The following is a 25,185-nucleotide window of genomic DNA, read 5'->3' as shown; positions in this document are numbered from 1 at the left end:
AATATATATTTAGTATTTTCTTGTTCCTTTAATATTTATTATTAAATATATTTAAACTTTTCATTGTGTCTGGTCCCTTAGAAGATATTTAAGCTTTGAGAGTATTTGCACATATTTATTCGGTGATAACTTTGGCCACTCCTGAAAACCTTGCTGTTTGGTCAATATTACCATTTGTATAAATCTTAAATTCACTCAGCATAACTGGATACCCTTTTAATAGCCTTACAGTAACTGACTGGTGGCAAAGAATCTACCTTATAGACTGGGCAAAGTTGGTAGCGCAGGTAATCTGTGCCAGCCTTTCCCAGGTAGGTTTGTGCGTGTGTGTGTGTGTGTGTGTGTGTGTGTGTGTGTGTGTGTGTGTGTGTGTGAGAAAATTAAATCTCAAAGTGTGTGTATCAGGTACTTGGAGCAGGGACACGCAGCACTGGTATCACAGTGTCAGTGGGGAGCTTTATTGGGGACCTGGTGAGAGGCAGATAGAGACACCCAGACCCTGGGCTGAGTGTGTGCCCTGTGTGCTTTTAATGTAAATTGTGTTTGATGCACAGAGGTCTGCATCTGGAATTACTGAGTGTAGCCATTTGTATTCCAAGTGCATGTCCCTCTCCAGTGTCAGTGGTGAGGATGCAGGCTCTTTGATTACTGGCCCAGAGTGGGGACATCAGTGTCCACCATGCAAATTCTTCCTTGAGGCAAAGGATCAGCTGAAACTCTGTCTCCATGGACAGAGTGCCGGCACCACAGACTCTTGAGGTAAAGGTACTGCTGGAGCTTTGTCATGTGTAGCCTGGCCAAAGGGATCATAAGGATACAAAATGCCACATAGCCTAATGCTCTGAGGAATTCCAAGGCTGACAGGAATAGTTTCTACATAATGCTTTGAAAGTATTAAATCAAGGAGGAGACCTCTGACAGAGGAAAGCCTTTTGAAGGAAGGAATCCAGAAGAGCCCTCACAAAAACTATCCTGGTGAATGGGTCTGCGTTGGATTTGTAAAGATTTATGGTGAACCACAAGGAGGTGAGGAGTTTGAGTGAAGGCCAGATCCTTGAGGAGCTTTGACTGGCTCATGACTTGAATGAAGCTGTCATCTAGACAGAGGTAAATTTGGATCCTTCTTGTTCTGCAGAAGGAGATCACAGGAGCTAAACAAATTGTGAAGACTCTGGGAGCAGTAAGGGCAGTGCAGAGAACTGAAAGTGACTGGTACCTGCTCTGAAACGAAGAAAACTTCTACAAGATTCCTCTATAGGAATGTGCAAGTTAGCATACTTTAGGTCTAGTGTGACAATTAAGGCCCAAGGGGCTATCATTGGAAGAAGCGTTTGAAGAGTCAAATTTTGAATTTTGGTACAAGTAGGGGACTGATCGAGGGTGAAAGGTCTAGAACTGGGAACCAAGAACCTTCCTTTCTTGGAACCAGGAATAGCCTGGAGTAGAACCCCCTCCCTATTTGGTGTTCTGGTACTGGTTCCACTGAGCTTTGTGCATAGGTTGTGAATCTGAGAAAGGGCTTCTGCTCTTAGGTTTTGTGGAACATCCAGGTAACCTGACTATTTTAATGGCTCTTTGAAACTGAGCTTCTAACCATCTGAGATGACTTTCAAAATCCACTTGTCTGAAGTAATGAAGGACCAGTTTTCTTTGAACAGGGATATCCTACCTCCTATCTTTTCTGGAGAACCTGGGGGTGAGTAGGGGAAAGGAAGAGTCATTGCTGCTTTCTGGCAGGGGTCTGTGGCCTAGAACTCCCCTGGGGGTTCCTGAGGACCACTACCTGGGTCTTTGTGATTGACGCTGCCTTTGAGGCCTTTCCCTTCAAGGCTTCCTCTGGCCAATTTTTGACTGAGAGGGGTAACCGTGTTTAGTTGTAAAATTCCTACTAAACCCAGGAGGCTGAACTTAGATGAAGTCCTTAACAGTTTGCATAGAATTTGCTTTATCTTTCATCTTTTTTAGCACAGTTTCAGCCTTTGGCCCAAAAAGGAAGTCCTTATCCAGTGGTGCCTCTAAACGTTTGGATATGACATGGTCTGGCAGGGTCTGTTCCCTAAGCCAAGCATGCCTTCTAAGGACAGAATCTGATATGACAGCTCAGCTACAGGCTTCCACAGCAGCATAGCCACTGTATAATGAGCGTCTAGTTATCTGGGAGCTGGAATGGCAAAGGTCCAACAATTCCTTAGAAGTGTTCTTGTCCTCCAGGAAGGACATCTTTTGTTTCATTTGTTTCTAAAATACTTGGCTGGTATTTTATCATGTAAAACTGGCAGTTAAGGGCCACCACTGCTAGGGTAGCAGAAGTGTAGACATTTTTACCAAACCTATCAAGGGCCCTGCTTTCTTTGTCAATAGGTAAAGGGATCTTTGAAGAGCTCACTCTTGCTCCCCTGGAACCTGGACTGAAACTCTGGGTCAGCAGAGAAGTTTTTGAAGAGGTATTTATGTGAGCCCAGCACCCTGTAAAACCTGTCTGGTTTTCAAAGGGCTGGAAATAGAGAATATGGATTCAATGGGCTGGAAATAGAGAATATGGATTCAGGAGAAAGTCCACTTTTTAGATTGTGGGTATTCCTGTGCCTCCCACTGGAAATGTTCCCTTATGGAATGGAGTGTTACCCCAAAAGTGATGTCTTCAGGACATGAAGCTGAAGACTCCTCAAAATCTGAATCTTCAAAAGTAAGGGAAGCATCCCTCCTCAAAGACAGACTCCTCCTGGTCAGAATCCTCATTTGAATCAGGAGGTTCAGAAAAAACTTTAGGGTAGGATCCCTCTTCCTTTTCCCTGGGGAAGACTCCAAAGGAGATTGCCTAGCTCTGACTAAGGAGATAAGGTCCTCAGCTAGCCTGACCAGGTCTTGCTGATAAACTGCCTAGTGGGAGCCAGAAGGCCCAGGCAGAGGACTGGAGATAGAACCTTTCTTAGAAGTAGCTTTGTGCCAGTCTCTTTGTAAGGCATAACCAATGCAGGCTGCCATCTTGAAGGAACGTCACCGGTACAAGATTGCTCATTGGAAGCAGAGGTCTGCTGAACAACTCCAGACCCAACAGATGAACTGAAAGCCAAGGCCTGTGTAGAAGTTGAGGGACCCAACAGCATATCGGACTCCATAAGGGTCTCAAAGTCCTGCACCACCACCTCTTTCACAGAATGGGGCTGCGAAAACATCTCACCTTCCTCAGTGATAAGCCTTGGAGGGACCGGCAGATGGTGAATGTTAGTCATCCAAGGCCCTAAGCTTGGGTCTTTCTTTCCTTGTCCTGCTTACTCTTAGGAAGCTCAACCTCGGGATGACTGGCAAACGGTGAATGGCGGTCATCCAAGGCCCCAAGCTTGGATCTTTCTTTGCTTGTCCTGCTTACTCATAGGGAGCTCAACCTCGGGATGACTGGCAGACACCATCGAATTATGCGAAGAGAAAGACAGACTAAGATGCCTAGCTAAGACTTAATTTCTACGCCTGACAGCCCCAGAATTGAAATGTGCAAAAACGGCAACTTGGGACATTGTGATCCAGGCCTAGACAGATGACACACAACGTATGAATGTCTCGGTGTGGGATTTGCTTACTACAGCGGAGATCATCTACAGCGGAGACCATTGTTAACCTTATCTAACATGAGTTAAAACAAGAAAAGGAGTTCCCCAACAGGGTACTTAGTTTTAGAACACTTCTCTTGTGTCAACCGACCGACACACTGAAACACTGCTTCAGGATCTGACTGCAAGAAACGACTGATGTCATGGCATTGGCTGGCTCACTTTACTCCCAAGTATACTGATGTCAGGGTAGGGTGTCTGCCAGCCTTTGGAGGAGGGAGATTTGTACTTGAAGTCGGGCCGGCCAAGGGCTTCCACAGCAGGAAATCCCACAAGTCAGGACTGCAACAGTGAAACATGAACATCCAATGCTGCCTGGGCCAAAAGGGTGTCACCAAGAAGATTTTTGGTTTGCCCTTCTTAAGCTTGAGACTTATGGTATCAAAGGAAGTGGAAGGAAATCATAAATGAATATCCTTTCTGAGGAAAGGTCTTGGCATCTGTTCTCCATGCTTGAGTTCATGGTTGTTGTTGTGTCTTTCGGCTTTTCCCCGTTAGGGGTCACCACAGCGGAACTCCGGTCCGCTAATGATTAGCAGTAGATTTTTATGTGCAGAGTTGCCAGCCCTGACGCACAACCTTCAACGAAAGTACGCCCATTCATGCATGACTCCACACAGAAGACACTCTAGCTGAGAATCGAACCGGAAAGAGTCTTACTGAGAGGCGACAATGCTACCGCAGCACCACCACCACTTGAGTTCATGGTAGACTTGAAAAAAAAAATAAACTGCTGCAGTTCTCTGTTGTGCATAGGGACAAATATCTAGCTGTGGAGTGCCCCACAAATGGGCACTGTCAAAAATGACCTCTCTGCTGTGGAGTGCCCCACAAATGGGCACTGTCCAAAATGACCTCTCTGCTGTGGAGTGCCCCACCAATGGGCATTGTCCAAAATGACCTCTGTTTAACAACCATTTATAAGGATATGCTCTAGACTTGCTCAAAAGCTCTGCTACTGTGTTTCTTCCAGAAGTTATAAACAGAGCCTGGGGAAAAAGTTTGCATTGAACTACAATTTCTCAAGCTATCAAAGCCAAAAAAAACTTGTTGCCCTTCTGCTTGTTAATATATCACACAACTGTGCTGTTGTCTGTAAAAACCCGAAGAACACCCAATGTCCAGAGGTAATGAGAGACTGAAGAACTAAACTAAGTGCCTTCATCTCCTTTATATTGATGTGATCCCTTCTTTCTTTGTGGGACCACACCTCTTGGCACCTCATGTCCCTGGGAATATGCACCCTACACCAAATTTGTGGCATCTATAAACAGATCTTAGCAAGGGGAAAGAACCAGAAGAGGCACTCCTGGATTGAGTGAAACCTGGCTGGCCCACCATAAAAACTCCTTCTTGATGAAGGGTAAGAAAATATAACTATAAGGTTAATGGATGACAATGCAGAGTCCAAAATAACTTCACACACCACTGTATCTTCCACTTATGGAGCCCGGTGTAAGGAACCAAAGGAAGCATTAGTACCATGCAGCCATGTAGCATAAAGCTCTGAGAATCTCTCTTGTAGTGGTCATATCCAAATAAAGGGGATTCTGAAAGTAATCTATGAAGAAAAGAACTCTGGCTTGTGAAAGATAAACTATCACTGACAAGTTGTGATTCTACAACCCAAAATCCGATGAGATGGAATTAAGCAAGACTTCTTCCAAACATCAGCCTGGCCAGAAGATCCATCATAAAATACCTACGAATCAGAAGAAGCTCTTGATAAGGAGCCTGAATGAGAAAATAGAAAAGGAAACATAGGAATAGTTAAAAACTTGTAGAATGTAATGAATGGAGCTAGGCACTTTAATGAATACCCTTGGGACAGTAGAAATACCAAAGGGTAAAGCAGAAAACTGAATGTGATATGAAAAAACAAAAACATAAGAATTTCCTGTAATGGGGTTGAATAAAATTATGAAGATTAGAGTCCTTTAAATGCAAAGTCACCATGAAAGCCTGTGGAAGAATTACTGGAAGAAAGGACTGAATGGACATCATCTTAGAAATTGTGGTTTTCAGGAAAGTGCTGAAGACCGACCCAAAATAGGTCTTCAAGAGGCATGCTACCTGGGAACCACAAACATTGTTTTTGTGTTTAATTCTCTTTTATTTTTTTAACCTTTATTCCTATTAATGTTTCCTTTACATACATTATACATCACATACTCTTTCTTTCTTTGTAACTACTGTCGATCCAACATCGGATAAACTAGTGAATTCCTGCCTTCCCCTTAAACCTCATTTCTCCTCCTTCTCGTCCTGAACATTATTTTGGATGTATTCTTCCTACAATTCCACTTATTTCTATGTAATTTGCTCCTTCCCTTTTCCAAAGATCCAACTTCTAGTTGTTTTATCTCTATTACAATATTCATTACTTCAAATACACTTGGTTTAGACTTCGATTTCCATTTTCTAGTAACTGCTTTTTTGGCACCCAACAAAATGAAACTTAATATGGCCTTACTATGACTAGGCAATTGAGACTGTGTGTCCTAGCTCAAAAAATCATTACCTACAGCCATTTGCTTACCCAATATTTCTGACAGAATACTCTAAGGAATTTTTAAAATCTGAAAGCTCATTACACTCCCAAAACATAGATTCTCTGTTATCTCCTTCCCCATCACACCTCCAACATGTGCTAACTATTCTAAACTACCTTGTTCTATTGGAAGGATTAACCTATCCCACTTAACTCTTACCATCTTCCCCTCCCAGATATTTCCGCTATTAATTACTGCCCACATCATCTTCTCTGGTTGATAAAAATATGCCGAACCTGTATATAAAACTAAAAGAAAAAAATCATTTTCACCATTTGTATTTTACTATCAAATAAACAAGAACTCAGTTTCTCAGTTTTTTGTAATATCTTATTAGTCTCTTCCCACATATCCTTAGCTGTCATAACAGAAGCCTTTTTAATCCATGTTCCTAAATACTTCTGTTTTACTATGTCTCCATAAATATGGGTATTGTTGAACAAATTATGTATCATAACCTACAGCTATAGCCTTTGTTTTACCCTCATTAATTTTGTATCTCAAAAAGACTTGAAACTTTCTCAAAATGTTTCACAATAATGAGATGTTCTTGTCTGGATTTATCAGGTACAAAAATATCTGCAAATAAAGCTAGCTTTTCTTAATTACCACAACAATTATATCTTTGCATTTCTGAACCTCATATTTTCTATGCCAGTGGCTCTAATTAAAAAGCACATAAACATTCTTGAGTAAAAACCTTTTTTCTGTAATTAAGAAACATTCTATTGTACCTTGACAAAAGAGGCCTCAAAAAGGAGGCAAAATAAAATGAATATGGCTTTGAGGTGTGCTGAGGAAACCACTAGCAACAAGGGACAGCCTTCTAAGACATTTTGTCCTCCTTGAATGATGGGCAGAACCCCTTTGTCTGAATTTTTCATTTTGCAAACTGGCACACCAAGGGGAAGCATTTTGAGATGAAGAAACCTAAGACAGTTCCAGATGGGATGAATTTAGAAGAGAACGAGAAGACAGATAGCACATGCCTGTGACTTGTCTGGAAAGGTAGACTAGGAATCCATGGAACTCTGCTGAGACTTTTCCTGAAACCTCCTTCTCAGAGGTCTCTTGCTCTTCTGACAGGATTCCAGATCCTCACAAAGAAAAGGACCACCTTAGAAGGCTAATTTCTCTGAAATAAAGGAACAGGAGAAACACAGGCTTATCTTAGTTACTGCATGAGCTTGCCTTCTCTCGAAAAGCTTTGAAAAGTTATGCAGCCACAGAACCAAAGAGATGTTCCCTTTCTAAAGGAGAATCAAGCAACTTAGCCTTAGCATCCTCAAGGTAAGGCTGAAGTCTAAGCTATGAAACTCTACAAAGAACCAAACCAGTGGCTGCAGCCCTAGAACAGGCATCTACAGCATAACACAGACTGTCTAGCCATTTAGGAAGCCGAATGAAAGAGACAGTACAGAACACTTGGCTTCTGAATCATCGGACTTGGACAGCACCTTACCCAGGTTACCCAAAATAGACAAGAGGTACCTAACCATATGGGTATGGTACTTTAAAGTGGCAGAATTATACATACTCCTATATCTGTCTACAGACGTAAGACATTTACTTGTACACAGAACATTAAAACGTGGACTAACAAACTAAATGCCAAAAATGCATTATTGCATCCTTTGGGAAGTCATCTACTCCACGGAACTACCACATTGCCAATACGCCCCTAAGAGTGAAACCAGTATTTAGGGATTTGGGAATTTATATGGACAGTGACCTAACTTTTGACCGACGTGTCCACTGTTGTAAGAAAGTCCCTCTATATGGCACAGCTTATAAACAAAAGTATTGTGTCTAGCTGTATTGATGTCTTTGTCCCCCCTTTAGGGGGAATATAATGCTTGTTTTGGCACATATCTGTCCAGACACACAAAACTGGAACACACAGAGATACCTTACTAAAAGGATACAAGGCCGGAACAACAGGCCCTACATGGACCGACTCAAAACCCAATCAATATACTCTCTATCCTACAAACTGCTAAGAGGTGACCCGTACCTGGCATACAAAGCATCCTCCGACTCCGTACTGATCGATGTACTGTACCATCAGCAAGTCAAATGCCATCAGAAATACTCAGTCTCAGGATCTAAACCTCTTCTGCATCATCAACAAAATGGTTTAGAGGGACAGGTACATCTCACAGAGGTTACTGCTCCAGTGCAACAGACTCTCCATCTATGTAAAACAAGGTTCCTTCCTTCCTGTAAAGTGCAACTTGGATCTGTGGATAGGAAACAGAAAATTTACCCCAGACTGCCCCCTGTAGTACCACCTGATAAAGGCAGCTCCTAAATGCTTTATCCCAAGCATGTGTCCTCTCAAATTATCTATGGTATGATCCCTCATTAGAGGCAATATATAATTATCGCCATGGGATGGTAAGACCAATCTATTATCAAATGGGATAGGTTAATTTGAGCACAAAAAAAGGAAAATCACTAGGCTTAAAAAGGTCCAGTACCTACCTACAAACCTATTAGAAAACAACAGGAGCTTAAGAAGGCTTTCCAGTGGAAAAAGTAATGATAGATGAATCAGAAACAGGATTTTATTATAAGCAGTTCACTGAATCCAGCACCTTTTAAAATATGTATTATTATTTTTTTTAAGAACCAGAAGCTGAGATTCCAAATTAAAAGAAGTAGTGAAAAGGGTATCCAACAAGGCTTCTAAAACAGGAGGAATGGCAGAAGGCTTAGGCGCATCCATTTTCAGCACAGCATATCTCTTCTAGATATCAGACAACAGAGAGCCTTCCCACTGAAAATACTGCACCATCTTGGCAACCCCGTAGGGTGAGTCAGGAGATAAAATATCTTCAACATCTGAATCATATGTACCATACAAATAAATTTGAGAATAATAAGCTAAAACAATCATCCCCATCTGAATCAGATTCCTCCTCATCCTCAGATTCCTCACTATGCCTTTTAGTGGGAAGAGACAGCAGTAACAGGAAATTAAGAAGGCAGCTTTAGAAACAGAATAGTTTTAAAAACTCCATGAGTGAAGTCCTTCCAATCCTGCTGAGGATCCTAACAAACTGAGAAGAAAGCTTGTGTCTATTCTGTTGCTTCTCTCTAGATCCATCCTCCTCCCTTACTAAATGAGGAGGCTGTGAGGCCTAATTTACCTCAAAGTACAGTGAACTTCTTCCCTAATTATATTAATTTATTTAACATTTGTTCACCAGGATAGTCCAACTGGACAGCTAGTATCCATTTTCAGCAGAGTTCTGGGGAGAAAAGCTCCATACAGTTAAAGAATAAAGAGCAACTCATGGTAACAATTTTAGGTTAAAAAGTGTAAAAGATAACAGTTAGAAACATGATATAGAAAAGCTTAACAAGTTAGAAATACACAGTTTTACGTACAAATATGTGAGCATAGCACTATCATGGAGTAAGCATGGGTACAATATTTGTGCAAGGAATTTTCCTAGTAACAAGAAATGTACAATGTTTACAATATATACAATGCGCATCACTAGAGGACAATATTAGTATTCACCAGAAGCATAAGGAAATAAGAACCTACAATATGGTGAGGCTTCAGGAAAGTCCTTTGCAGTTACATAAATGGTTGGTGTAAAGGTATGATTTAAGGAGGTTTTTGAAACTGGAGACATAACTTTGTAATTTGAGGTCAGGAGGCAGGGTGTTCCATTTTTTAGCGACTACATGAGGGTAAAGATTCCCTAGAGCTGTTTTTACATGGGATATTTTCAATCAGAGCTTTGTTACAGGATCATAGTTGTCTATTTTGAATTGTAGAAGTTTAGAAGGCCAGTCAGGGAAGGGGTTTTCTTAGGACAGTATAGTATTTGGTGTGCTAGGTTGAGTTGGTGGTGTAATAGACTGGGAAATTCTAGCCAGTGTAATGTATGAAGAGACTGGCAGTGGTGTGAGCGCGATTTGATATTGGCTGCGAACCTGGTGATTTTGTTGTAGCATGTGGAGAGTTTGCTAAGCTCAGTTTTATTTATGTTTGTTAGTACTGGGGATGCATAAAGTAAAGTTAAGACATGGGTTCTTGCTACAGCAATTCTAGACAGGGAAGTTAGGTACCTTGTGCAGTGGTAGAGGGCCCCTAGCTTTTTGTGGACTTTGGAGATAGTTAGGGATATATGTTTGTCGTATTTTAGATGCTGGTCAACTGTAAGTCCTAATAATTTGGCCTCTGGGACTGGGGTGACAATGATCTTGTTGGATGAGAATATGAAGAAGGAGAAGTCATTAGTCTTTGTTGTGTTGAACAACACGAGTTGCATTTTCTTTGGGTTTCGTATCAAATGTGATTTTCTAGCCAATTTTCTATCTCTGTGAAGGATTATTGGGCTTTCTGTTGGAGAAGTTGGATACTAGATGCAGAGCAGATCAGGGTTGTGTCGTCTGCATCTTGGACTATTTCAGCTTTAGTGGTTGCTAAATGAAGTTGGTTTGTAAAGATGTTAAAAAGAAGACGGTCGAGACTCTAACCTTGTGGTATACAGTACAGTTGTGTACCTACCATAAATGTAGATGTTCGAGTGTATTCACAGTCATTACACTTGGGTTATCCTGCTGGCAGGCTACCCGCAGTCGGCCTGAATTCCAAAGTCCTGGTCCGGCGTCGGTTGTTGTCGCCTCTTCCCTGACGTCAGTGCGCCAGGGGTATAAAAGATGCAGCCGATGCCATTTTCTTCAGTTTTTCTTGCCCCAGATGTCAGGTGCCCCCCAAAAGGGTAGGCTAAAAATTTGCAAATAAAAATGCATGTACCAACATAAACATTACCTTCCTCTACAAGCAAATACACCACATAGGTTGCATAGAATAGAGAAGTACTGATAATTTCCAGCAATAAAAGGGGGATGGTGGGAGGGTAACCTGGACTGCAACAGTGAATACACTCGAACATCTACATTTATGGTAGGTACACAACTGTACTATGTTCATCGTGTTTCACTGTTGCAGTCATTACACTTGGGTAGAATCCCAAAGCTGAGGTTGGGAGGCTGGGTCTAAATAGGATTAGGAGTGGCTATGAGGCCCAGCAGAACTGCAGTGGCAAAGCCTCCTCTGGATTTAGAGTAAAGAGGTAAGTGATAGTGCTTGGTAAAAGTGTGCACTGAACTCCAAGTTGCAGCCTCCAAAATTTCCTTGGTTGGTACTCCTCTGAGAGAGGCTGCTGCCCTGGTAGAATGTGGCCTAATATTCTTAGGCACCGATTTGCCATGCTGTGCATAGCAGAAACGAATGCAGTGACCTATCCATTTTGAAATAGTCTGCTTTGAAATGGCCTTTCCTTGTGATCCTACGGGGTATGCCACAAAAAGTTGCTCAGTTTTCCTGAAAGCTTTTGTTTTGTCCAAGTAGAAGTGTAGCTGCCTGTGTATGTCCAAAGAGTGCAGAAGTCTCTCCCTTTTATTCTGAGGATTTGGATAAAAGGTTGGTAAATGAATGGTTTGGTTAAGAGTCACACTGGGTACCACCTTTGGCATAAATGTTGGGTATGTCATAAGAGAAACCCTGTCTGTATGAAAAATGATAAAAGGTTCCACTGCCACTAATGCCTGTAACTCTGAGACTCTTCTTGCTGAAGTTATTGCTAGGAGCAGAGAAATTTTCCATAAGAATTTTATCTCAGCTGTATTGGCTGGCTCAAAAGGAGGTAGTGTGAGCTTTTCCAAGACAAAGTTGAGGTCCCAGGTTGGTATAGGTGCTCTCCTTGGAGGTCTTATGTTTTTTGCCCCTCTGAGGTACTGTCTTAGCAGTGGATGAGAGAAAATAGGAGGTTCCGTACTGTAATAAGCTGAAATGGCAGAGGCATGGATCTTAACTGATCAGAAGGATAGGCCTTTGTCCAGCATCTCAGTTAGGTATTATAAAATCTGAGGAATATTTGGAACAAGTGGTTCAAGTCTTTGTGCCTGTTTCCAAGCACAGAATCTCTTCCATTTTTCTGCATAAGATTTCCTGGTGCTGGGCCTCCTGGCTTCCAAAATGACATCCATAACAGCTTTAGAGAGAGGTGTGTTCTGAGTGGCTATATTATTCGCCATGCAGCCAGATTTAAGGTTCTGAGTTGGCTGTGCAGGATCTGATTGTTTTGTTGGGTCAGCAGATGAGGAATTTGAGGTAAAGTCAAGGCTGGCCCTTGAGACAGGCTCTTTAGGATTGGGTACCAGTGCTGGCGTGGCCAGTCTGGGGCAATGAGAATAATTTTTGGCTTCTCTTGTCTGACTTTTAGGAGTACGTTGGAGAGTAGAGGCACTAGTGGATAGGCATAAACTGTTAGGGTTTTCCAGCTGAATGATGGAGCATCCACCTTCCATGCTTGAGTGTGACAAGTCTTTGCACAGAATCTCTGTAGTTGGCAGTTGTGAAGGGAGGCAAATAGATCTATGTCTGAACATCCCCATTTCTTTGTTATCATGCTGAAGACTTGTGGATCTAGTTTCCACTAGTGAGTGTCCATGAGGTTTCTGCTTAGTTAGTCTGCCAGAGTATTTTTCTTTCCTGGCAGGAATTGTGCCTGCAGATGTACTTGATAGGCCTGTGCTGTGTTCCACAAAGTCATGGCTTGCCTGCAGAGGTGGTAGGAATGTGTGCCCCCTTGTTTGTTTATGTACCACATGACTGTAGTATTGTCCGTCTTTAATAATAGTTATCCTGGATGTAGTAGGTCCTTGAAGGCTGTCAGGGCATTCTGTACAGCTAGCATCTCTTTTTGTTTGATATGAAGATGCATTTGTTCCGTGGGCCACATGCCCTGTATACATTTTCCCGCCATGTGTGCTCCCCAGGCATAATCCAATGCCTCTGTTAGTGTCTGCCTGGCTGTGGGTAAAGTGAAAGGCTGTCCCTTGTTGTGGTGACAGGCCAGTGCCCACCATCGAAGCTCTTGTTGCAGGCAGGGAATGAGAGTAATTATTGTTTCCAGGCTGTGGCAATGTTGAGTCCAAACACTTTTTAGATACCACTGTAGCTTCCTCATATGCAGTCTTGCATATGGAATTAGCAGGATGCAGGATGCCATGAAGCCCAAAGCCTGCAGAATTTTTTTTGCAGGTAGCTGGGTCTTTGCTGCCATCATCTGAAAGTAATGAGTCAGTTGCCTTTGTTTGTCTGGCGTGAGATAAGCCATCTGGGCAGTTGTATTTAAGCTTGCATCCAGGAATATTATCTCTTGAGAGGACACTAGTTTTGATTTCTTTTCGTTTATTGTGTACCCTAGGCAAATTAGTAATCTTTTTACAAACGCCAGATGCTTTAGTAGAATGTCCTTGCCCTCTGCTTGAATAAGGCAGTCGTCCAAGTAGGGATATATTTGAATTAATTTATGTCTGCAAAATGCAATTACTGGTGCCAGGCATTTTGTGAAGACCCTGGGTGCAGTAGATAAGCCAAAGGGCAGTGCAGAGAATTGGTAATGCATTGAGCCAGCTATGAATCTGAGGTATCTTCTGCAAGATTGCCTGATTGGGATATGCAGGTATGCCTCTTTGAGGTCCAAAGTAACTAGCCAAGCCTTCTTGCCCAGCATGGATAAAAGTTGCTCCAGTGTCAACATTTTGAATTTTGGAACGTCCAGGAAGGTATTTAGAATAGACAGGTCCAGTATTGGTCTCCAAGCTTTGTCCTTTCTGGGTACCAAGAAAAGTCTTGAGTAAAATCCTTGTCCCTGCTCTTGCTGTGGTACTTTTTGAATACCCCTCATGTCCATGAGGGCAGAGATTTGTTTTTGTGCCTCTGCCCATTGATTGTATGGCAGGTCTGGCATACCTTTTGGCCTTGGTAGGGAGTAAATGTGGAACTTGTAACCCTGGGAAACAATATTCATTACCCATTTGTCCTGGGTGATCATTTGCCAATTTTGTGAGAAAAGTGCTAGTTTTCCCCCTAAGGGTGCTGTCAAAAGGTAAGTGCTTGGCATTGGTAGAGGAAAGTCATTGGGACCGTTTCCTATAAGGTTGTGATTTATCTTCTCTGCCTTTGGAGGCTGAAGCACCCCATTGTTTAGGTCAGTATGAGCCTTGGGGCTGAGATCTGCCTCTTGGGTGTCTCTATCTGCCTCTTTGTGGCCTGTCTGACACTGGAAAGGACCAATTTTTGGAAGGCCAGTTCCAGCTAAATCTGGGTGGCTGACCTATAGAAATCCTTTTACTGTCTGCATTGGATTTTGCTTTATCTTCCATTTTCTTTAACACCTCTTCTGCCTTAACACCAAACAAGTATCATGCTGTAATGGAGCATCCAACAATTTTGTTTTAACATTATTAGGTAAACTTTGTTCTTTTAACCAAGCATGCCTTCAAATGACAGAACCTGTAACTGCGGCTCTGCAAGAAGCCTCTAATGAATCAAAACCACATTGCAAAGTATGCTTTCCCACTTGTTCAGCTGCATGCAATAAATCCTGCATTTCCTTATTTTTCAGGACATTCTGAGCTTGTAAGCATTTTCTGTTTTAGCAAAGACATTAGGTATTGTTGATATTTAAACATGTTCCCTTGCTATTCCCCCATCTGTCCAGTGCTCTAGAATCCCTATCAGAGGGAACAGGATTTTTTGCAGTGGAAGCCTTGACCCTTTGGGACCTTGTGAAATTGTTTCTGGGTCAGCAGCAGGGTTTTTATAAAGACATTTATGAGAATCTGGGACCCTGTAGTACCTATCTGGCTTAACTGGTGCAGGGGTAAAGAATCAGGAGACAAACTGAATTCAGAAAATACATCATCAACAATACCTAGTACAGGGGGAATAGCAAGGGAACTGGTGCAGGGGGTAAAGAATCAGGAGACAAACTGGATTCAGAAAATACATCAACAATATCTAGTACAGGGGGAATAGCAAGGGGCCTGTGCTGAGGCAGTAAAAGAAAGTCTCTGAGCCTTTTCTTGGATTCTGAGTAATCCTGGCTCTCCCAATGGAAATGCTCCCTCATGGTGTGCAGGGTTTCCCCAAAGGAGTAATCCACAGGAGGAGAGGCTGAAGGGATAGATTCTTCAGCATCAGAGTCCTCATAAGGAGGAAGAGAATATCCCTGTTATCAGGAGGGGGATGGGAACCCCTGATCAGAGTAATTAGGTCCTCGGCCATTTTAAGCATCAGTTTCTTTGGCATGAATGACTGTCCAGGAGAATGCTGTACTTGTTTCTTTGTCTTTAAAGGTGTTTTAGACTTTGCCTTGGCTGCTGAAGTGGTCTCGATAGTAAGCTGTGTAGGTCTGAAAGCACCCTCAGAAGCCGATGCCTGCTCAGCGGCTCCGGACCCATCTGAGGGAATAGTTTCCGTAGGCCCAATACCTTGAGTTTCCAGAGGCCTAAGTTGTCTCCACGTGGGAGTCGGAGGCGGCCTGTGGCTCTGAGGTAGCGGGTGTCAGGGGCTGCGAAAGCGGCTCACTGAGAACCGGCGACTGGCCTAGAAGAGGCTTCGTCGTCTGTTTTGGACCTCGGATGCCTGTCCTTTTCTTTGTCCTTGCGCTTTTTATGAACTCCGGTCATTGGTTGTTCCGACAGCATTATATAGTTAAACCTTCGGCCAAAGTAATGTAAAGCAAAATCGAACCGACGCTTAATAGTGCGTTGGTTGAATTTAGCGCAAAACCGACAACTAGCAACGTCGTGGTCAGGGCCTAGGCAAGGAATACAGTAAGAGTGGAAATCCCTATGAGGTATTTGCTTCCCACAAGAAATACAATTGTTAACTGTTTCTGACATCAGTCTGGAGCAAGAAAAAAAGTTTCCCCAACGGGGTACTTATCTTTACTGAAGACATTGGATCTGAAATTAGATTTCGAAAATCTCAGGAGTCAGCCGAACAGCACTTGCGAACTGCTTTTGCTTTGGGCACTGCGCGGCAAGAAAGACTGAAGAAAATGGCGTCAGTTGCATCTTTTATACACCTGGGGCACTGACGTCAGGGAAGAGGTGACAGCAACCGACGCCGGAACAGGACTTTGGAATTCAGGCCGACTGTGGGTAGCCTGCCAGCAGGATAACCCAAGTGTAACGACTGCAACAGTGAAACACAATGAACATCTACTGCGACAGGGAGTGGGGGGATAGGGAGTTAAGCCATTTGACAGACTGTTGGAGGTCGTTCAGGTAACTAATGAACTAGAGCAGAGTGGGGATATCTATTGTTGATTTCAGAGAAGCAAATTAAGAGTTTATTGTGGGAAACTGTATTGAATGCTTTGGTTAGGTCCTGAAAGGTGGCAGAGCCTAGTTTGCCTTGGTTCCTGTATGAGATTATAGTGTTGGTACATTTAATTAGGGCAGTGCTGGTGCTATGGGATGGGCGGAAGCCATTTTGGGTTTTGAATAGTAGGTTGTCAAAGAGAACATGGGTGAGGAGTTGGTGAAGAATGCACCTTTCTAGAATCTTTGAGGTGACAGGATCACGATGGTTAGGTAGTTTGAAAGGACAACAGAGGGGCCCACCCTTGTGATGGGAAATGATGAATGAGGTTTTCCACAAGGATGAAACAGCATGTGCATGTTCAGTAATAGATCTATTTATTAGTAATGAAATGGGGTAAGCTACGGCTCTGGATGCAAGTTGAAGGTATTCTCAGTGGGAAGATTGTCGGCGGCGAGGGTGGTTGGTTTGAGTTTAGCTACGAGTTTTGGGATAGCTGATACTGGTACTGGCTTGAGTCAGAAGGGGATAGTGTTTTTTGGGCCTTAGGGGATTGTGGAAGGTTGGTGGGACTTGTATCTTTTACGAATTTAAGTACAGAGAAGGTAAAATAGTTGCTGAAACTGGAGGCTATGTCTGAATTTGTACCTTCTATATTGGGTGGGGGTGTAGTGTTTTTTCCAGACTGGAGGATGTTGTTCACTGCTGCCCAGAATGTGTGTGGGTTGGTACTGTGTTTCCTTTGTGGGGAAATGTAGTGATTTTGTTTGTCAATCTTAATTTTTTTTTTTTGCCTTATTTCAAAGTTCAAAAAAGGTTTGCCTAGTTGTGGGTGTTTTATATTGGTGCCAGGTTTTCCAAGCTTTATCACTGTCTTTAAGTAATGCCCTTGTGGTTTTCTGTAGCCAGAGGGTAGGGTTACTATGTACCCTAATTGTTTTGATTGGGGCTAAGTGGTTGAGGATGTTTAGAAATGTGGAGTTATAGTATTAAACTGCATTATCTAGAGGGAGGATTTTGATGGGAGACCAGTTACAGGATTTTAAAGCTAATCAAAATTTGAGGAATGCCATCCGGTCCCTCAGATACAATAAGATGCGGCTCCCCTTCTCAGTTAAAGCAGACGACTGGGTCAGACATGCAAGACAGCTGCTAGATATCAGCCTCCAAATGGGTCACAACAGAAGGAGCAGCAATAACAGCTGAGGCAGTCAGACGGTCCAAGGTCTCATCATCTAGAGACATGATGGAGACATCTGGGTCCGACTCCGCAACAGAAATTGCTAATCTAAGCGTCTTTGGCTTCTTCGGCAAAGGGACACACACAGTCAAAGACTTAGATGTCATCTTACCCTGAGCAAGGGTTTTATAGCTTCCTTGTTCTCTATATACATTTTTAAACAGTACAGATGACTATACAAAGTCTTATCACAACTGACAGAACAATCCCTATAATTACATTCAGCACCCAGACAAAACAAACATTTAGTATAGTGATATCTGTGAGGAATCTGCCTCCCACAATCATATTTCGCACTCTATAATGACATACAAAATTTATGAAATAAGAAAAATGCACATTTAAGGCATGACAGTGTATTAATGAGGCAGGGTTTGCAGAATGCTTTGAAAAAGGTATGGTTTTCAGTAATTCTTCATTGCGTGTGCACTGCATTCCATGGAGTTGGTAAGTATGTACTTGGCACCTTCTAGTTATGTTTTTGTTACTGTTTAGTGGCCATGAAGAAAAATCTGTTGATACAGCAAAGAGCTCTGTTTTGGCATATACCATGACAGCGGTTTACTTAGATGTCGAAGTGTATCCATTAATTTAAGTACTATGTAATTTTTTTCCCTAAGACTTAAGTAGCATATAACCAGTACTTCACTACTGTACCCTCCGTCACAACAGTTTCTTTTACCGCTTTTTCCATGCTTAATACGATTACAAATAATATACAACATACCTGTGTCTGTTGCTGTGCAGACAAAGGGCTTTTGAAAGCCTTTGCCATAATACGTTTGATCTCAACACCAGTGCTGTTCTTCACACACATTGACTTGTCCCACTGAATAGTGTGATCAGGATCTGTTGGATTTAGCCATGCTAACTCATCCTCACAAACATGGAGTGATGGAGGGGGTCGGATGAACTCTGGTCGAAAATGACCTTAGTGAAGCAAGACATGCATAATATAAAAAACTTTCACACAACAAATTTCAAAGACAAAGCAAGAATAACATTCTGCTAAACTATAATCTTAAGTATACAATTTAACAAATTACTGAACAGTTTACTGGACTGACTAACTTAACAATGTGTTACAAATGTATGGTACAATTGCTTGATGGCAGAAGAAAACAGCACATCTATCTAGTTTGCCCTTTAAACGCATTCAACACTATTTCCTCTCCTTTTCTATCTACCATGCAAATCTTCTCGGTCTGTCAGAATGCATTCTTGAGAGCCTCTGTAGACTCGTTCACCAACAACTCTGGCAACCTCGTTTAGGAAGCTGAAGCCCTCTCAATGAAGTGCTTTTGCAAATGCAAGTAGTAGTCAGTCACTACAATTTGCTGCTGGTGCTTCTCCCCCCACCTCCTGTCCTTCAAGACAGCCATTTCATATCTCTCTGACTTGATTTTGTGCATCATGTGCATCATGTGTCCCTCCTAACACTTCTGTTCTCAAGTGAGAAGAGTTTTAGCTCTTCTAATCTTTGATTCATTTCCCTCCATCCCATGTAACCTTCTGGTGATCTTCCTCTAGATGCCACACAACAGTTTTAAGTCCCTCTCCTAGTATGGGCTACAGGAATGCACACAGTGCCAAAAGTGTGGCATTGTCCATGACCCAATACAGGAAAAACATTACCTCTTTGTGAATGGAGATTACTTCTCCTTAGACAATACTCACCAACAATCTAATGACTGCTTCCCTCTGCCCTCTCACTCTGCTTCTGGTGACCCTGTCCAAGCGTGACCAACAATTGTAGATCTTCATCTTGCTCTGTTGCCATCAGTTCCACTCCAATTTATATTTCTTGCCAGGGTTGCCATTTGCCACCTGCATTCCTTTGCATCTGTTTACTCTGAACCTCACGTCTCCTTTCTGCTTTTCATATCACCATTTTCAAATTCTCCCTTAAACACTTCCCCTCCCCATACTATACTACTGCCCCTAATTTTGTATTAACAGTGAAGAGACTGAATACGTTCTCTATTCCCCTCAGATATGTCTAGAATACTGGACCAAACACAGTGACCTTGAAATCCACCACTACTCATCATCTTTACTTCTGATGACGTACCTCAAACCAAAATCAGCACATTCTGCTGCTTAGCCATGTAGCAAACCACTTCCTTAGTCTTGATCCAAACCTCAGTTTTGCCAGTTTTCTGATCAGCCTTCCATGTAGTACTGAGTCAAAAGCCTTGCAGAAGTCCACATCTATCAACACTCCCTTGTCAAGTTCTACTGTAACACAGTCACATCAGATTAGATCTGTCTGACAGCACATTCTGGCCATGAATCCACATAAGAGTATGATCCTCCAAGAAAGAATTCAATTATATGTTTAATAATTCTCTCCTTGATTTAAACTAACACGTTATTAGGGTAACAGACCAACTGTGCCCAGAATTTTTATTAATCTGTACAAGGGTATAACAAAGCACTGTGGTGACAGGTGACCTGTTAAAAACCTTGATGAGCGGGTTGGCCACACTAGCAAAATTCTTGAATATAAACACAGCATACCAGTGCAGCAGACTCATAAATCGGAGCTATGTCACTGCACTTCTCAAAACTGAGTCCCTCAGGCTGAAGACCAAATGAAAACAACTTAAGATCATTAGTTCAGTCGGTCACGGACACCTGTTTTATTCAGTTCAGATCTAGGCAGGAGCCGGAATCATCTATCCTAGTGCACAATGGGCATAACACAAAGAAACTAATCCAGGAGGAAATGGCAACTCTACTGTGAAACACACACACACACACACACACACACACACACCCTTACAGGCAAATTGGAGGTCTGCTAATTTAACAAGAGTATACCTTAGAGATGGGATGAAACTAGAATCCCCAGTGAAAACTTATTTGGGCACAGACTCCACAAGAAAATACCCCAGCCAAGAAAGAAGTGATAATGTCACACAGCAAAAATATAAGCAGGTAAACGGGAAAAACGACTTACAGAAATTTGTCCAACTTAACTACATAGCAAATTAAATGCTACGAGTTTTGGAGAACAGACGCTACTAACCACAGGTGTAGTCTTATTTATAGTTGTATTACTGTAATTCAAAAAAGTAGGATAGCAATAAATGCGGTAAGGATATGAATAACAGAAAATTAAAAACATAAAAGCTGTGTGGCATGGTATAACATACAATAAAAGCACGAATGTCTGAAAAGGCTTGAGATAATGACTGATATGAGTCCCTGATGAATTATGCATTTGTACACAAAACAGGGAACTTGTGTAAGTATTTTTTTTGGGGGGGGGGGACACATTTAAGAAGACAAGGTAGAGTATGAAGAAAACTGAGCTGCTTATGATATAATGTGTCTGATGCAAGTACACCACCAATATGCAGATAAATGACTGTTGTACAAAGCCTTTCTGAAGAGAAGCAGGAGTACTGTTTGTCAAAGTGAAACAATGCAGTGCATCTACTATTTACACACTAATACTATGATCTAAACTTTAAAGAAAACACAAGATCCTCATTAGAAAAGTGAAATAGAGGATAACAAGGTCTCCAAGAGGCATGAACTTGGTAAGTGCAGATTACACACAAGTGTGTGGTATTCAATTAAGATATTACATCATGATGTTCATTTGAATAATACAGTAAAGATGCAGCAGATCCATCACAATTATGCACTACATTCAGTGCAGCATAAAGCCAGCTGTATGTGAGAAACTATAGTGTGCCCTAGACTAATGGCCAAAGGAAATAAATAAGACTCTTTTACAATTTTGTTCAAACTTACTAAACTGAGTTAGGTACAGATTTCTAGGATACAGAAGGCACACAAAAGACAAGGAAACATGCATGATCTGGCGGTTATAACCCTAGTCGGTAGTTACAACACATTTAGCACACTGATCAAATTTTAGATCCTGATCAAAGACAATTCCGAGCATCTTTACAATTCTTAAAATGCTTTAAGCATCTCAACTGTTTTTGTTTGCCATTTAAACAAAAAGTTATGTACTTATAGAACAGATCCGTGTTGTCTTCTTTTAGTCTGATTCAATGTTTGGGTTATCAGATCTGACCGGATCCGACCTTAGCACTTTTTCTGAAGCTTCAGATCCAGGGGTCTGACTCCTCCCCTAATCATAATACCTTCCACTCCACCCAAGTAACTCAGATAAAGTCTGTGATGTAAATTTAAAACATGTATACACAATCATAACAGTAGAGAATGCAAATATTAAAGTTACAAAGAAAGGCAATAGTATGGAGAGCTGTAACTGACAGGGACTCATCAAAGGTCTACCTGGTCACTTGCAGACATTGAGAAAATTGGAAGGGGGAAGAAGGGAGGGATGGTGAACTGGACAAAAAGAAGACAAAGCTGATCCATCATTGTGGTAATTCTATATCTTTCATATACAATGTTGTCTATTCTCATCTGATTCAACATTTGGGGCAGATTCCTAAACTGCCAATAACCTGGGTGGTATTAAGGAAGGACAATCCTGAGGATGGTGGAGCCAAAGGGTGAACATAATATAAACTGTACATCCAAGTTTATGAGACACAAAGGTGTGAACCACAGACCAAGTTGCTGTCACACAAATATCAATTGGAATTCTATTCATAAAACCTGTGGTGGCAGCTTTGGGCTTTGTACATTAAGACTGATCACTTTTAGCATAAACAAAAGAAATACACAGATAACCATCTTGATAGCATAACTTTAAAGATGCCCTTATCAAATTTTGCCCTGACGAAATACAAATAGTTGGCCCAACTTTATGGAGTCTTTTGTTCTATGAAGACAGAACCTGAGTTGACAAACATCCAGCAGTATACCCTCTCTTTGTTTGAGTATCTTGAGAGGATGACTGGCAGGTCAACAGATCAACTTAGATTTGCTTCAGATGTCATCCTGAGGAGAAAGGACACGTTGGTCTTAGAGCCACTCTGTCTTTCTGAAAAACAGAATAGGGAGGCTTACAATAAAAAGCTTGGAACTACTAAAGCCGCAGAGGTACAGCGGTAGCATTGTTGCCTCACAGCAAGAGGTTCTCCTGTTTGATTCACGGCTGGAGTACCTTCTGTGTGGAGTCTCTGCATGTCCTCCCCGTGGTCGAGTGGCCTCAAAGATGTGTGTGAATGGGCATGCCTTCGCTGAACGATGGGCGTCAGGCTGGCAACTGGCACCATAAAAAATCTACTGCCAATCATTAGCGGACCCCTAACCAGGAAAAGCCAAAAAGACAAACAACAACAATAAAGAGCTTGTAGCTCAGAAATTAGCCTCTGTAAAGTGAGTGTGACTAAGATAATTGTCTTCCAAGAAAGAAATTTTAGGTCTGCAAAAAGATTCTGGCTCAAGGGGGAGGGGGGGGGAATTAAAGTTTGCAGTAAAACTGTGATATCCCAAGGGGGAACAGGATACCCAAATGGGGGTATCAGCAAAATGTTGTCTTGAGGAGGGCTTTGGAAACTTCAGAGATCCTACAGAGGTGTTATTTTGTCCAACATGAAAATTGGAAATAGCAGCCCTTTGTACTTTGATAGTAGAAAAATTGGATCCACTGTGAAAAAGTTCTTAACAAAAACTCCAGACCATAAGGGAAAGGTGCTGAGAAAAGGTCTAAACCTTTTGACAAAGTCCAAATAGAAAACTTTCTCCACTTACTTTTATAAATCTTCCTGGTAGATTGTTTTTGAGAAGCTGAAATGTGGACCACAGAAGCAGCTCTGGCTATAGTTAAAGCTGGATGAACCAAGCAGTCAATCTCCTGGATTTTTGGCCAAGAAGACACATTCTGGATGGGTGATTTAGATAGTGATCCAACAACCAGGGAGAATGTACTAGATGAAGTCACAGGGAGGGGAACCAAACAGGGCCAAAAGGGAGCAATGAAAATCACGCTGGTCTTGCAAGTTCTGGCTTTCTGAATAAATGTAGTTATGAGGGGTATTGGATGAAAGACATAGGTGTGTCCTGGGGGCCACTTGTGGACTAGAGCATCCCTCTGTGATTATCCCTGTGGAGGGATCAGGGCAAAGTAACTGTTGCACTTGTTTAGGTAAGATATGAATACGTCACAGCAAAGTCGAGCCCAGTGACTGAAGATCTAAGTTACGGGTGCTTGGCTGAAGGATCACTCATGAGGCATAAGAATCAGCCTGCTCAGTTTGTCTGCTAGTACAGTGGACATCTCCATAAAGTGCATTACTAACAGAAAACCAAGTGAAGACAGTCCATTGCCAGACTCTCAAGGCCTCTCAGCATAAAAGATATGATTGAGTTCCTCTCTGTTTATTGATGTACTACACTACCTCCATGTTTTCTGTCTGGAAAAAAATCATACCCTTAGGAAGGAAGCCCTGAAAAGCCTGCAACACTAGGAAGACTGCCCTAATCTTCAAGACACTGATGTTGATGACTGGTCTCTAAATGTGATCAGGAACCTTGGACCGTCCTTCCTTCAAAATGCACCCCCCACACACACACACCAGAAGAGAGACATCCATGACTGCTGTGGCTAACGGCTCTGCCTGGAAAAACGGTCAACCTTCTGTTACTGATGGAGATTTTTATATACCTGCATGATATCAATCCTGGAACAGAGATGATGAATGCTTGGAAACCACTGGACTGAAAGACTCCACTGCAGAACTCCCATGTGGAACCTGGCTAGGGTACAACAGCGACTGACAAAGCCATTAGACCTAGCAGACAAACAACTTTTCTTGCTTGATGAGACAAACGTTGGATGACAATCCACACTAAGCTTCCACACGTACAGCAAGTGCAAATGGCCAAAAAAACACAGGATAATTCAAAAATAAGATCGGCCAGCACACCTTGTGAGGCAATCGGTATTTATTAATAAAGCAGCAGCTAAATACACATATTAGTATAAAATTACACAAAACAAAAATACTGATGAAGACCAGAGTGCCAAAACCGGTTTATTTTTGTTTAGTGCAATTTTACACTAATATGTGTATATGGCTTCTGCTTTATTAATAATTACAGATTGCCTCACAAGGAGTGCAGGCCGATTTTGTTTTTGAATAAATGTTGGATGAGCTGGGTGGCAACCAGACAAAGAGAACTCACCCTATAACTTGGACATCTGTGAAGTGTTCAGGTCCATCCAATGAATTCTATGTTCTGTTGCAGTCAGCTGGCTCTTGGTGTGATTCACTATTATACCCAATTTCTTTAACAAGAGGACCAAAAGCTCCCGATGTTGTAACAGTAGATCCCTGGATGTAACAATGAGAAGACAATAATCTATGTATGGTAAAACTTGGATCCCTACCAAACAGAGGTATGCCACTACCACTGCCATCATCTTTGTAAACACCCTGAGGGCTGTGGCAAGACAGAAGGGCAGTGCGCTGAACTGATTTAGTGATTGCCTCCCAGCTGGATATGGATTAACCACCTGGAATGCAACTCTATCTTTAAGAGATAATAAGTAACACTGAGATCCACAGAGTACATCCAATGGTCACTGCTCAGAAGAGGCAGTACAAACTGAAGCATGACCATCCGGAATGTTGTCTGCTTTACAAACCAATTGAGATGATCTCAGGTCCAAAACTGGTCTGTGGTCCCCTGTCTTTTTGGGTAATAAAAAGAACCTAGAATAGACTACAGATTCTAATTGGT

General features: G+C 42.0%; 1 protein-coding gene across 1 annotated transcript in view; it reads right to left on the bottom strand.

The window, feature by feature from the left end:
• Positions 1-25,185, bottom strand: part of CNOT11 (CCR4-NOT transcription complex subunit 11) — an 844,502-nt gene that overhangs the window by 634,154 nt on the left and 185,163 nt on the right. Inside the window, exon 4 of the mRNA XM_044071126.1 lies at positions 18,272-18,474. Within this exon, the coding sequence (XP_043927061.1) occupies positions 18,272-18,474 (203 nt within the window). The remainder of the gene's footprint in view (positions 1-18,271; positions 18,475-25,185) is intronic.

Source organism: Protopterus annectens, chromosome 5.part0 (assembly GCF_019279795.1).
Source record: "Protopterus annectens isolate FY-2018-M chromosome 5.part0, PAN1.0, whole genome shotgun sequence".
Lineage (NCBI taxonomy): Eukaryota > Metazoa > Chordata > Ceratodontiformes > Protopteridae > Protopterus > Protopterus annectens.
Note: the sequence above shows the minus strand (reverse complement) of the source record. Positions and strands in the feature narration are given on the sequence as shown.